Source organism: Hippocampus guttulatus, chromosome 8, assembly GCF_054856545.1.
Source record: "Hippocampus guttulatus isolate MCC_2025c chromosome 8, RoL_Hgut_1.0, whole genome shotgun sequence".
In the NCBI taxonomy this organism is placed as follows: domain Eukaryota; kingdom Metazoa; phylum Chordata; class Actinopteri; order Syngnathiformes; family Syngnathidae; genus Hippocampus; species Hippocampus guttulatus.
Genome location: NC_141268.1, coordinates 11,151,380 through 11,162,654, shown reverse-complemented (window position 1 = coordinate 11,162,654; position 11,275 = coordinate 11,151,380). Strand labels below are relative to the sequence as shown.

Here is an 11,275-nt window from a genome sequence, read left to right as displayed (position 1 = left end):
GCTCCCCTCTAGGAAAATTCGACTGAGAATACGTCCCGGGTTATCAGTTTTTTTTAAATCGGGTAAGATTACTTCTATTCGAGTATCAAACGAACACCCTTACAGTTAGCGTAATTTTTAACTAAGTATTTTAGTAGCACAGTTTGTAGCTACCCACACTAATTAGCTTTTTTCACCTGGGTAATATTAACGTCATACCAATACCGCCATGCCATACTTGAAGATAAACACCCGGTAAATTCAAATATGTAGGGGAAAACAAGACGGCAGCTTCACTGTGGTTTTAATAGAATGGGTTAATGTTTTCAACCATTTGTGTCCTTTAGAGTACTGTGTAATCATGTCCAGGGGAAGAGCAACCAGAAGTGGCCGCTCAGACAGTAGTGATGTCGATGCTGATAGTACAGGTAATACTGAGTTAAATATAGAAGAACATTTCTCAGTTCACAGCATTACATACCCTTGCACAATGATATCTAATACAAGAGCCGTTAAAGTCATTTGTTATTTTAAAATGTACATTTTGACACAACTCTTGGATGAAATCTCACTGAATAGTGGAGCAGTACTGTACTTTATAAAGGCGACTGCTGGTGTTCATGTGTGTTCCTCGCGTCAAGATACACTATGAACATATGTGCAGAAACTTGGGTGTCATTTTTTTTTCAACAGAATTGGAGAAATCTAAGCTGCTGAGACAGTACCGGATCTTGGATGCAGACAGGCAAGCCTACAGCATTCAGGCCCGGCAGCAAATGTGCAAACAACAGTGAGAAGAAAACTTCATCAGTGGGGGTTTTTTTTCATCCAAATGACTCTGTTTTTGTTGAAAGGCAGGAGATAGAGAAGCTGACTGCCGAGCAGGAGGAGCTTCGGCATAAGCTTGGTGCTTATAAGAGCTTGTCCCGTCAAAAGAAGGACAAAAGGGATGCAGAGAGCCTTCAAGTGCTGCTGGAGCAGAGAGACCGCCTGGAGGAGAAGCTGGAGAAGGAAATGCAACATCAAAAAGAGCTGCAAAAAGAGGTGAATGACAGTCGAGTTTCTGGTGTGCTTATTCACCCGTCAAGAGTGATTAAACAATTAAGTAACATTTTCCCGAGCTGCCTGTGTAAGCACAACTTTGACCAAATGGTACAGCAAAGCTACATAATACATAAACACACACACAAAAAAATTAAATATACACACTGATTTCTTCCGCCCATGACTACGATGCTAGGATAGGCGAAGATCCGGAGCCATTTCGAAACGACAGACGAACAACTATGAAACACTTTCATGACAGAGCCAAAAACTAATCAAAGTGTGATTAATGATGAGAAGCAGCACATTCTTGATTGGTGGGAGAGGGTATTTGTCTTTTGCAATATGTGTACGCGTACTAATTGACAAGATGTAATTCCGTCGCTTGGTGATGAAGTTCTGTATTTTCACTTGTGAAGGCAGAACTTCATCTTTTTGTACTTGTTTCATTCATTTGATTCACATTTCACACTTGCTTTTTTTAAATTAGGGCTCACAATGTGGTTCCGCCCCTTGTAACAAACTTACCGGACTTCACGTAGTCCTCGCAGCAAAGGTGACATAAGACATAACCACCATCTCAAAACAGATTCGTTTCAGTGAGGCTACAAAAAGATGGTGAACAGTGTGCTTTTTGATGTTTTGAGATTTTTACATCCAAGAACTATTTTAAATTATGGGGAAAGTGTATTGTCTCCCTTAAGTCAGATTGTGTTTTGTGTGTCATGTGGGCAGATTTCAAACATGGAGTTTAAGCTGAAAGAGCTGAGGAAAGAGAATGCCAACACAAGTGACACCCAAAGGTCTGCCCACAGGCGGAATCAGGAGGCCATACGCACAATGGAGAACAAACTGCAAGGAGTGAATATCAAATATCAAATTAGCTGTATGCCTTTACATACTAGCATAAAAATACCAACTCTGCTCACCAACTCAAATGTGTCTCCTAAGGCCTTAACTCGATTTAATGAGCAGCTGACCAAGAACAGCCACCTCCGGCAGGAGCTGCAGACTCTTCATATTGAGCGTGTTCGTTTCCAGCGGCTGCAAGACAGGCTGGTCCAGGTGAACATCTCAGCATATTTCCTAGGACCTGCAGCATCCTAGCAACACAGGTGTTAAATAAAACACCATCTTCCCTGGCTCTTAGTTGTAATTGGTTGCTTGCTGCAGGAGCTCCAGGATGTCAGGAAGAAGACCGTTCAAGCAATCAATGTGTCGACTGCAGCCCACGATGCAAGGTACAAGGTTTTAGATGTACTGTACTACAAATTTTGTTTGATGGAATGGCACTAAGGCACAAACACTTGTTTTGGAATATATATTTGGCATCGGGACAAAGGTGCAAATACTGGAACTGGTTTTGTATCACAATATTTCCCACCCCTCCAGATCATCTTGCTGACATTGGATGAAATTTGCATGTGTAAAGCCATCACTTTCAGAAAACAAACACAAAGAAATCCATGTTTGTTGAGCCATTAGCATTGCATCATCAAAAAAATGTCAGTTTTTAATACTTTGGATTGGTCAATAATTTGTAAAAGTTGCACACACACCACCTGAGGACTGACCGATAATATAGATCTGTTTTTAAAAAAAATGAAATGGACCAAATTTGGGCTTAGGATGTTTTCACCCAACTGTTACGAAAAGCTGTTTCTTCACTGCAAAGTATCGATTTAGCAGGAACGTGCAGGTCACAGCAGGAAATTTTATGGTTTTCTGTCCTCTTCCCAATAGATGTGAAGAGTTTAAAAAAACAATAAATACATGTGTAGGGTTTAAAAAATAATGATTTGATCAAATCATTTTTATTCCATTGTGATTATCTGGTCCGTGCTTTACATCTGGGTTTTTTTTCAATCCAATAATGTCAATGAGTTGTTGTTGTTGTTGTTTATTGAACATAAAACATATACAGTAATAATTTGACAGAAGATAAGGTAGATAAAATAGTAAAAAGAAAGAAATCAGTCTTCATTCAACACAGTTATTATGTTCAAGGGAGTAGGAAGAAGTAAAAAACTGTTCATCATTAAAATTCATGAAAAAAACTGAATTAACTAACCCTAACCCTGTGAGAAGGGAAAACAGGCATTGCATTCCATAAATTACCAATGCAAGCAGTTGCACTCACACAACCAACATTGCTTTTTGTCTTTGCAGTGCCAAACATACATGTTGTATCACACATGTACTGCACATGTTGACGTTTAACTGGCTATTACAGGACACTTAATTCATATGTGTAACATATTTAGTCTTTCTGATTGGCCAGAAAAGTGGGAAAGCACAATGGGGTCAAGAAAGTACCTTGCCATTGCCAGCATGTGGCAGTGTTGTGCTCCATTGGCCCAATGGTAGAAGAAGCGCAGAGCTATATACATACTGTAGCTAACCACGACACTGAAAAAACAAAAACGTTTTGTCGAATGTACTACCTTTTATTTCATCACAATTAGATTATCTACTTTAAAAACGGATCTGCATCCATATGATTTTATTTTGTTCAAATACTTGACAAAATAGAATTGATTAAATTCAACACACCAATTATTTTGAATGTAAAGTGAGCCTCGTGTAGTTGAGGGAATGACGACAGAGCCGCCATCTTGAACCGGGAGTCCTTCCATTCACCACTGCTATGCTCCAATACACGACTGGTAATGATAACTCCTCAAATTCTACATCGATTTTGGCATTGATTTGTTTGTTAGAAACATTAGACTATGATACCAGACGCATGGGTAATTTTATAACCACGTCACTGAAATTCATTATTAACAAACTATTTTTGACACTCCATACTGTAATCGGTTCATTTATCATAACTAATTAAAAATATGCAATTTAAAAATGAGAATACATTACTATTTTATTATTACACACATAATTTTTCCTAGCCCTGTTGGTCTGAACCTTGCTGCGTCCCACATGGACTCCAACTCAGCCCTTATTTATGACTATGCGTAACAAACACACATGATGTGATAGTCGTGGTCATATTTTGTGCATTTAGAGTGGAGGCTCAGTCCAAGTTGGCGATGATGCGAGAGAAAGCAGACAAGGATCTTGCCCAGTACAACACAGAGATGAGGGAGCTGGAGAGGGTTATTTCACATGAGTCTGGCCTCAGAGACTTTATCACCACCAAATACAATGAGAAGATGGGCCAGGATGTGACAGAGCAAGGTCAGAGATAGACAGTATTTTGAAACGATGCTGTGAAAGTTTGCCTATCACTCTCCCTTTTTGTGTCTTCTCATCTAACTTTTTTTGTTGTTGCATCAATCAGTCTTAGGTCTGCAGGAGCAGGGAACTAAAGACTTGAGTGAGGAGTCGCCAGACGACTTGGAGGCGTTTTTCCAGAGAATTCAGTCTGTGACAGGAGAGGCTGACCCAGAATTGCTTGTCAGCAGTTTCATCCAAGGTATGTCTAACATCAGCTTCTGCGATACTGTTGAGTCGAGAGCCAGATGTGATCAGGGCATATTTGTAGCACTCACTCAAGCAAGGAACCCTATTTGTTTACTTTGACATGAGCCAAAAGTTCTGTAATGTAATGGATTTGTTTCCTGGGGTTCAAATGTTTAATTTATTTTTCATTGTTTGCAGTCGAGTAGAACTGGACTGCATCATATTGCTAGCTGTTTCTAATATTTTGGTGACTTTTAAAATGTCTGATACTGCTTGTGTCATGTATTTTGCATATTTCACCGGGTATTTTGCTGTTTCCTTGTGCAGGTGAAGACCGTAACTTTGCACTTTTCAACTTTGTAAATGAACAAAACAATGAAATTGAGGTTCTGCAGGATCAAATCGGCCAGGTGAGCTGTGTCTCAAACCATGGCCACACCACCACACCATATGCGTGTTACTCCACATCATCCAATGTGTTTCGAATACAGATCCAGAGAGAGATGGAGCAATTTCAAATGAGAGGTTTGCGACAAGAGCAGGACCATCACGCTTCGCTGAGGGACATCGATGCACGGCAGAAAGACGCCGAGTCGCAAATTGGGGACTTTGAAAACCGTGCCGCTGTCTTAAGCAAAGTGCTGGAGGAGGTTAAAACAGGTCTGGCGTCCCCTGTAGATATCATCACACAAATACAGCAATGGCTTAAACTTGAACCTACATGTGTACCTAATAATGTCGCCAGTGAATATGCACTTATGTAATACAGAGTAGGAAAGAGTCTTGTTTTAATTTTCACAGGAGTGAGCTGTATTGTGGCTAAAGTGGAGTGTGACATGGAGGACTCCATCAGTGACACCAATATTATGCCCTATTTGGGTTTGGTGGAGCAGAAGACCAACCAGCTCCTCACCATACAGGCTTTCCTTGATAACAAGGTAATGCAAATGTGTGAAAGTGTGAAATTAATGTGTGTGAAGGAACCATACTTTGTCTTTCAAACAGCCCAGTGACTGTGACTGTCATATGTTAGGTTTTTTTTCATAGACTTTTGGGGAGTTCAAGCCCAAGAAACTCTGCCGATAGCAACAATTAACAGGGCCAAACTATGATGTTGAACAGAAAAGCAAAACAAAATACAAAAACAAAAATAATTTAAAAAATAATAATTTTAAATAATTGAGATTAGAAAAATCTATATTTAATGAAATAATACTTTTTATAAATTACTTTATTTGTATTATTATCCATCCGTTTTCTACACGTGTTTTTCACACTGTCGGTCCCAGGGAGCTGGGACCGACAGTATCCTAGCTGAGTTCGGGTAAAGGGCGGACTCTACTCTGGATTGATTGAGAGTCCATCACACAGCACATTGAGAGACAGACAACAACTTGCAGGGGCACAGCCAGAAATGTTTCAGTGAGATGGCTCGTGAGGGGTGACCGTGCATGCGTGCGTCATTCATCACCATTCTATCCACAGTCAGGGTTTCGTGGAATAATATTCACACATATCCAAAACAATGCCAATCACACTCAGCATCAAGCAGGAAGTCGAAATAAATGTTTATGTATAGTAATTGGACGCTTTGAGAAAATACTGTCAGTTTCCCATTATGTGTTCTACGCCCCACCGTTTTTCGTACAAAATCACCACTCTGCACACTTGCACAGCATAACTATTGTTTTATTTACAATTACAGGAAAACGGCAAAGACTACCACCCATCCAATCCCAATCTGCCCAAATTTCTTTTTGGCCAAAACACAAAGACACTCCAGGAGAATATTATCATTCAACCTTCAGTCCAGAGGTTTACATTTTTATTTCAAATAAGATCATTTCACATTTTGTGCACATACAGTTTCATTTATAGGCTTTGTGCTGACAGATGTGTTTTCTGACCTCCCTAGTGTGAATTGTGACCCGGACAACTTGCTTGTCGCGGATGAGGAAGAGTGGCCGCTCTCTCAGGGGGAACTCCGCAGAAGAATATTGGAAGGGGTGAGTCAGAATTTTTTTTAACTGTTTTTTTATTTTTATTTTTTACAGTCTATGTTACTTAGGAAACGGTTATAATGTGTGTGACGGTCTTCATATTTTCCTTCCAGGTTACGCAAAGAGAGAATTCAGACTTCAAGTTGGCAACAAAAATCTTCAAAACGAGCCCACGGATTCAAGAGGAAACAGTGACGGCACAGATCTGAGTGGTAGATCCCTATGTCAGGTCTGATGAAGAGGTCATTTCTAATGTAGCTTGTATACCAGGGGTGTCTGGAATGCTCCAGAACGGAATTAGATTTCACAAACGTAGGCAGAGATAAGAGTTGATAACAAATGTTTATTAACAGAACACCAGACTGGTTATTGGCAGCTGGTTAACGTGGGAGATTGGTGACAGGTGCGCCTGCTGGAGGGAAACGCCCTTCTCTCCAGTGGGAGCTGAAATATAAAACAAAACCATGACAGACACCTGATTTACTTTCGTGGGCCGGATCTGGCCCCTGGGCCATAGGTTTGAGGCAGTGTTGTACACGTACAGTACTCACAAAAAGTTAGTGATCTTTGGCTTGCGCGTGAACTTTCAGGATGAACCTACTGGAACAACAGAAATTGAGAGTGACTGGAAGTGTCACAGAAAGAAAGACAAGCGGACATCCTTGAAGATATTCACGCATCCATTACCTGCTCTGAATTTTGCCATTCAGCTCCTTGTTTGAGAACATCAAGTTGTGATATAAACACTGAAGCACTGAATGGCATTCAAAAGTTTAGAGAGGGGCAAATGAAACTAACCTATAAAAGTAATAGTGTATTTTAGCTTCGTCCTGAAATTCCACCTGAAAATCTCAATATCCCTAACTTTTGACGAGTAGTGTCGACACTCAAAGTATAATTTTCGTACATTTTTTTTGGGTGCTTTTTTTTTTTAATTCATTCTAATCTCGATCGCAATGTGAGCTATAAAGACGCGCTGCAGAAACCAGCTGTGCTTTTTAATGTGTAAACGGCCATCTGACTTTGGACCACACTGTGAAAGTACCGGTACACTGTTTAATGCGTGACATTGGCTGCTATGCCCCAACACAAAGGTTGGGGGCAGCAAAAAGCTTTTGTCATTTTAATTGACATGCTGAGATTTTGATTTTGATGCGCTCAACGTGAAAACACACGCACAGACACACTCACACACATACACACGCGCGCAAACACACGCACGCAATCACACTTCCGCTAGAGCCACTGAGATAAACAATGGGGTGAGGAGGGGGATAGAGAGATAATATAAATAAATATTAACAGGCTTTGATGATAGAATTTTTATTTGTTTTTTTCAAGCTGCTGCAACTTTTGCGGTGTGCCTCACATTTGGAAAAAATGCGCAGATAAACAATTGTAACACAATAGTCTAAAAATATACTAGATATACTAGTTTGCCTTTAGTGTAGCCGAGGTTTAGCAGGTTTGAAAACATATTTTTTCTTGATTATTGTGAAGTTGCTGCACCACCCCTAAGGGTCTATCGGGGCATGCCTCAATTTGAAAAACCTTCCTAAGAAACATGCTAATGTACAGTTTGTTCAGGAACTGTTTTTTTTTGCACTGTAGCATACATGGGAGTCAATACACTGTTTATGTCGAACCTCAGTATGAGAAATCTCTATTCTGGTCTTTTATTCTACAGCCATTTGAAATGTCATCTTATCCAAACAGCAGCTTCCTGAAAAACTCAAGGCAGTGATTTATTTTTGGATGCTATATTTGTACCACCGGCTTTGCGAAACAATTCACAAAGCCTGTTACTATTTTTGGGATTTAAAGGTCACAGACAGTTTTAAAATATTTGGACAATGACAATTGGCAAAGGTGGGGAGAACAATCAAAATGTGATTGAAGTGTCAACTCAGAGCTTTAATCATCACTTCTAATGCTTGGATTAGAATTGTGTTCAGAACTGAGTGTGGATTTTAAGAGCAGTTGGATGTGAAAGACACACATAATGTACATGCACACTCCTTATTTTTACTCCTTATTATTTGACACCATCTTCCAACAATAGAAACAATACAACCTTAGTATTTCAGTAGTAAGCCACTCTTGTAGAAAACAATAAAATGTGGAAAATGTTGCCAAATTTTTAATCGAGGAAAAAAAAAATGAAAGCCACAACTCCTAATTTTGAAGTCTTAAAATAGGATTGTTTCAGTATTGTATTATTCGTTCATTCATCTTCCGAACCGCTTCATCCTCACTAGGGTCGCGGGGAGTATTAGTTTGGATCAAAATTGGGTATTCAATGCAATAGTTTTCAGCACCGTGTGTTGACTGTGACAGTTTATCCAATTTTGGCTGCATTTAGATAAACATTTTTAAAAATTAATATTGATCTTTCATTTTCTATGCAGCTTGTCCTGATTGCAGTTGCAAGGGCTGGTGTCTATCCCTTCACAGGGCACCTACATAGACAGACAACCCTTCACATTCACAACAATGGAAGAGTTTGATTCTTTGATCAATCCCAACAGGGATGTTTGTGGAATGTGGGAAAAAGAGGGAGAATGTAGGAGAAAACTCAAGTGAAGATTTGAACACCAAACTTTAGAACTGTGAGACAGGACATACATTATTTGTTAGCATTAAGATAAAGGGACTCAAGTATGGCTAAAATATGTGGTTGTTTTAAATAAGCACGGCATTATTCTTTTTGTTTCAGGCTTAGTTCGACAGTTAATGTCAACTACGAACGAAATAAGCAGTTTGAAACCACTTTTTGGGAGAACTACCAAACGGCTGCTTGTCGTGAAATGAGTTGAGCTCACGGCCACCTTTCAGTTCTCGTACAATATCTCAAATTTTCATTTGCAAGTGAAAACAAAGTGTCAGAAGAATGACAGTTTGTATCTTGAAAAACTCAGTCGTGTCACTTTATTGGGATATTGAATTGGTACCTCAATATCCTCTGGTCAAGCTAACAGAGCGGCGTGGTTGTGCATTCAAGGCAATATCACTGAAATGCTGCATCAAATACTTCAAAGAAGAGAGCGCACATAAATGGGTCAATCTGATGTAATCGACTGGAGCTCGTGTTGCTTTAAAGATTTTTTTTTTTTTTGGGAGGATGTGGAACTATTATTCCTACCATTAGGTTGAATGGTGGAGCGATGGCTTGGTGGGCTTATTTAAGATAAACCCACTTGCAGCCTCGGCTTAAATAGATTACATCAGATAAAAGGGGGCGCCGTGGAAACAGCGAGCAGAGAAACGTGATGGAGGAGAGACTGGCGTCTTTGAAATTCTACTCTCGCCGCCAACCCCTCCTCCTCTTCGTCCTTCCCTGCACACGGCCCTGCATCTCCATAGAAACCCTCCCTTGTTAATCGCAACACCAGTCTCATTTCCTGCTCCTGACAAAGAGCCCTCAATGCCCGCCTGGACTCACCTCCTCCTTCTCCAGCAGTCTCTACCTATAGCGAAAGTAGTGAAATCTCCACCCTGGCCCAAGCACTCCCCTTGACAGTAACTTTATCCTCTCCTTTTTGCTCAGCAACTTCCTATTTGCACACCTTGATTGGCTTGATTGTCTGGATTCTTCACTTTTCTGCTGTGGAACCACACCAGTCACCGAAAGTGTTTTTTTGGGGGAGGCACGAGAGACTGAGCGCCCTTGCATGAACTCTATGCGTCTTTCCGCGGTGTCTTGTTATTGGGGAGTGGAAAAGACCTTGTTGCCCTACTATCTTGGCTAATAAAAAAAAATGTTCCCAGTCGGTCTCCCTCGTTGCCCTCGTCCTTGTTTGTTTATTTGGGAATGTTGCCAGGTAGTTTCCTCCGCCTGCACCCGGAGCCCTTCCCTCCCCTTGACGTATGTATAACACAGGCCCCCCCACCCCACCCCGCAGCCAATGCTACTGCCACCGCAGCCACCAGCACTCCCACCCTCCCTTCAACCCTCTCACCCACATCTCAGGGGGTGTTGCTAGGCAACCACACACCATGAGCACGTTTCCCAGCCAATCAGATTGGTGGAAACATTTTCAAACGCCCCCCCCCCCTACTAAATCAAGTCAATCTTTATCTATGCAAATATCGTGTTCTGCATCTCTTTCCTATAAATTATTCTTCGACATGTGCCAAATGTCGACCGCTGGGTGGCAGCACGGCGGGTTTCTCCTGATGTATTTCTTTTCTTCCCACTGTTGCTAAGCAATCCCGACTGTCATGTTTTTACCTGTGAAACATTTAGAGATCTTTGCAGATATCCCGGGCACCATTTTGTCTTTGTGCGAACATGAAAGCGGCGTGTACAGATTTGCACGTGTAACTGGAGTTTCAGCAAGAATCTTGCCTCTGTGGCGTAATATTTGGTTTCGGTTTGACTTCTTTGTATCAGGCTGCAGACAGGAAATATGCACTTGAGTTATTAGGCCTGCAGCTCTCCTTGTCTTCTGACAGAGGAAAGAGAGTTCCGTCTTTGTTTTCTGATAACTTCTAGCATCTATGAATTCATGTTGTTGTTGTTGTTGTTTATTTTCACTTCCAAAAGCCCCCCCACAACCTCCCCCCCTTGCTTCGCTCTCCCCTGTGTGCGACTCCCTCGCCGTCGCTGCTTTGGTTGCTGTGCAGATGGCTCTTTGTTGGAGTTGCACAATGGAGCTAAGGTCAGCGCGCCTCATGCCACGAGCGCACACACTAAAGTTCTCCTCCAGCTGCCTCTTGTCTTTTGTTTGAAGTTTTTTTTTTTTTTTTGTACAGCACAGCCAAGGCACGCTTGCTCTTGTTAAGGTATTGCATGAGGTGAATGATTGAACCTCTTGCAGCTGCAAGTGCGC

The 11,275-nt window shown here is 41.1% G+C and overlaps 1 protein-coding gene across 1 annotated transcript; it reads left to right on the top strand.

The window, feature by feature from the left end:
• Positions 1-340: 340 nt before the first annotated feature.
• Positions 341-10,204, top strand: odad1 (outer dynein arm docking complex subunit 1). Its single transcript, XM_086117403.1, has 14 exons — positions 341-407; positions 673-769; positions 834-1,023; positions 1,759-1,884; positions 1,975-2,088; positions 2,197-2,264; positions 4,046-4,218; positions 4,322-4,456; positions 4,771-4,853; positions 4,935-5,103; positions 5,245-5,381; positions 6,149-6,258; positions 6,359-6,449; positions 6,557-10,204. The coding sequence occupies exons 1-14, from the start codon at positions 341-343 to the stop codon at positions 6,650-6,652; spliced, it is 1,656 nt and encodes a 551-aa protein (XP_085973529.1). The 3' UTR covers positions 6,653-10,204.
• Positions 10,205-11,275: the final 1,071 nt, after the last annotated feature.

Bases quoted from the DNA above. Each gene is read 5' to 3' on its own strand.
- odad1 (XM_086117403.1), top strand. From the start codon at position 341: ATGTCCAGGGGAAGAGCAACCAGAAGTGGCCGCTCAGACAGTAGTGAT. The intron at 408-672 runs GTAATACTGAGT...TTTTTTCAACAG, and splicing joins TGTCGATGCTGATAGTACAG to AATTGGAGAAATCTAAGCTG. The intron at 4,854-4,934 runs GTGAGCTGTGTC...TTTCGAATACAG, and splicing joins TGCAGGATCAAATCGGCCAG to ATCCAGAGAGAGATGGAGCA.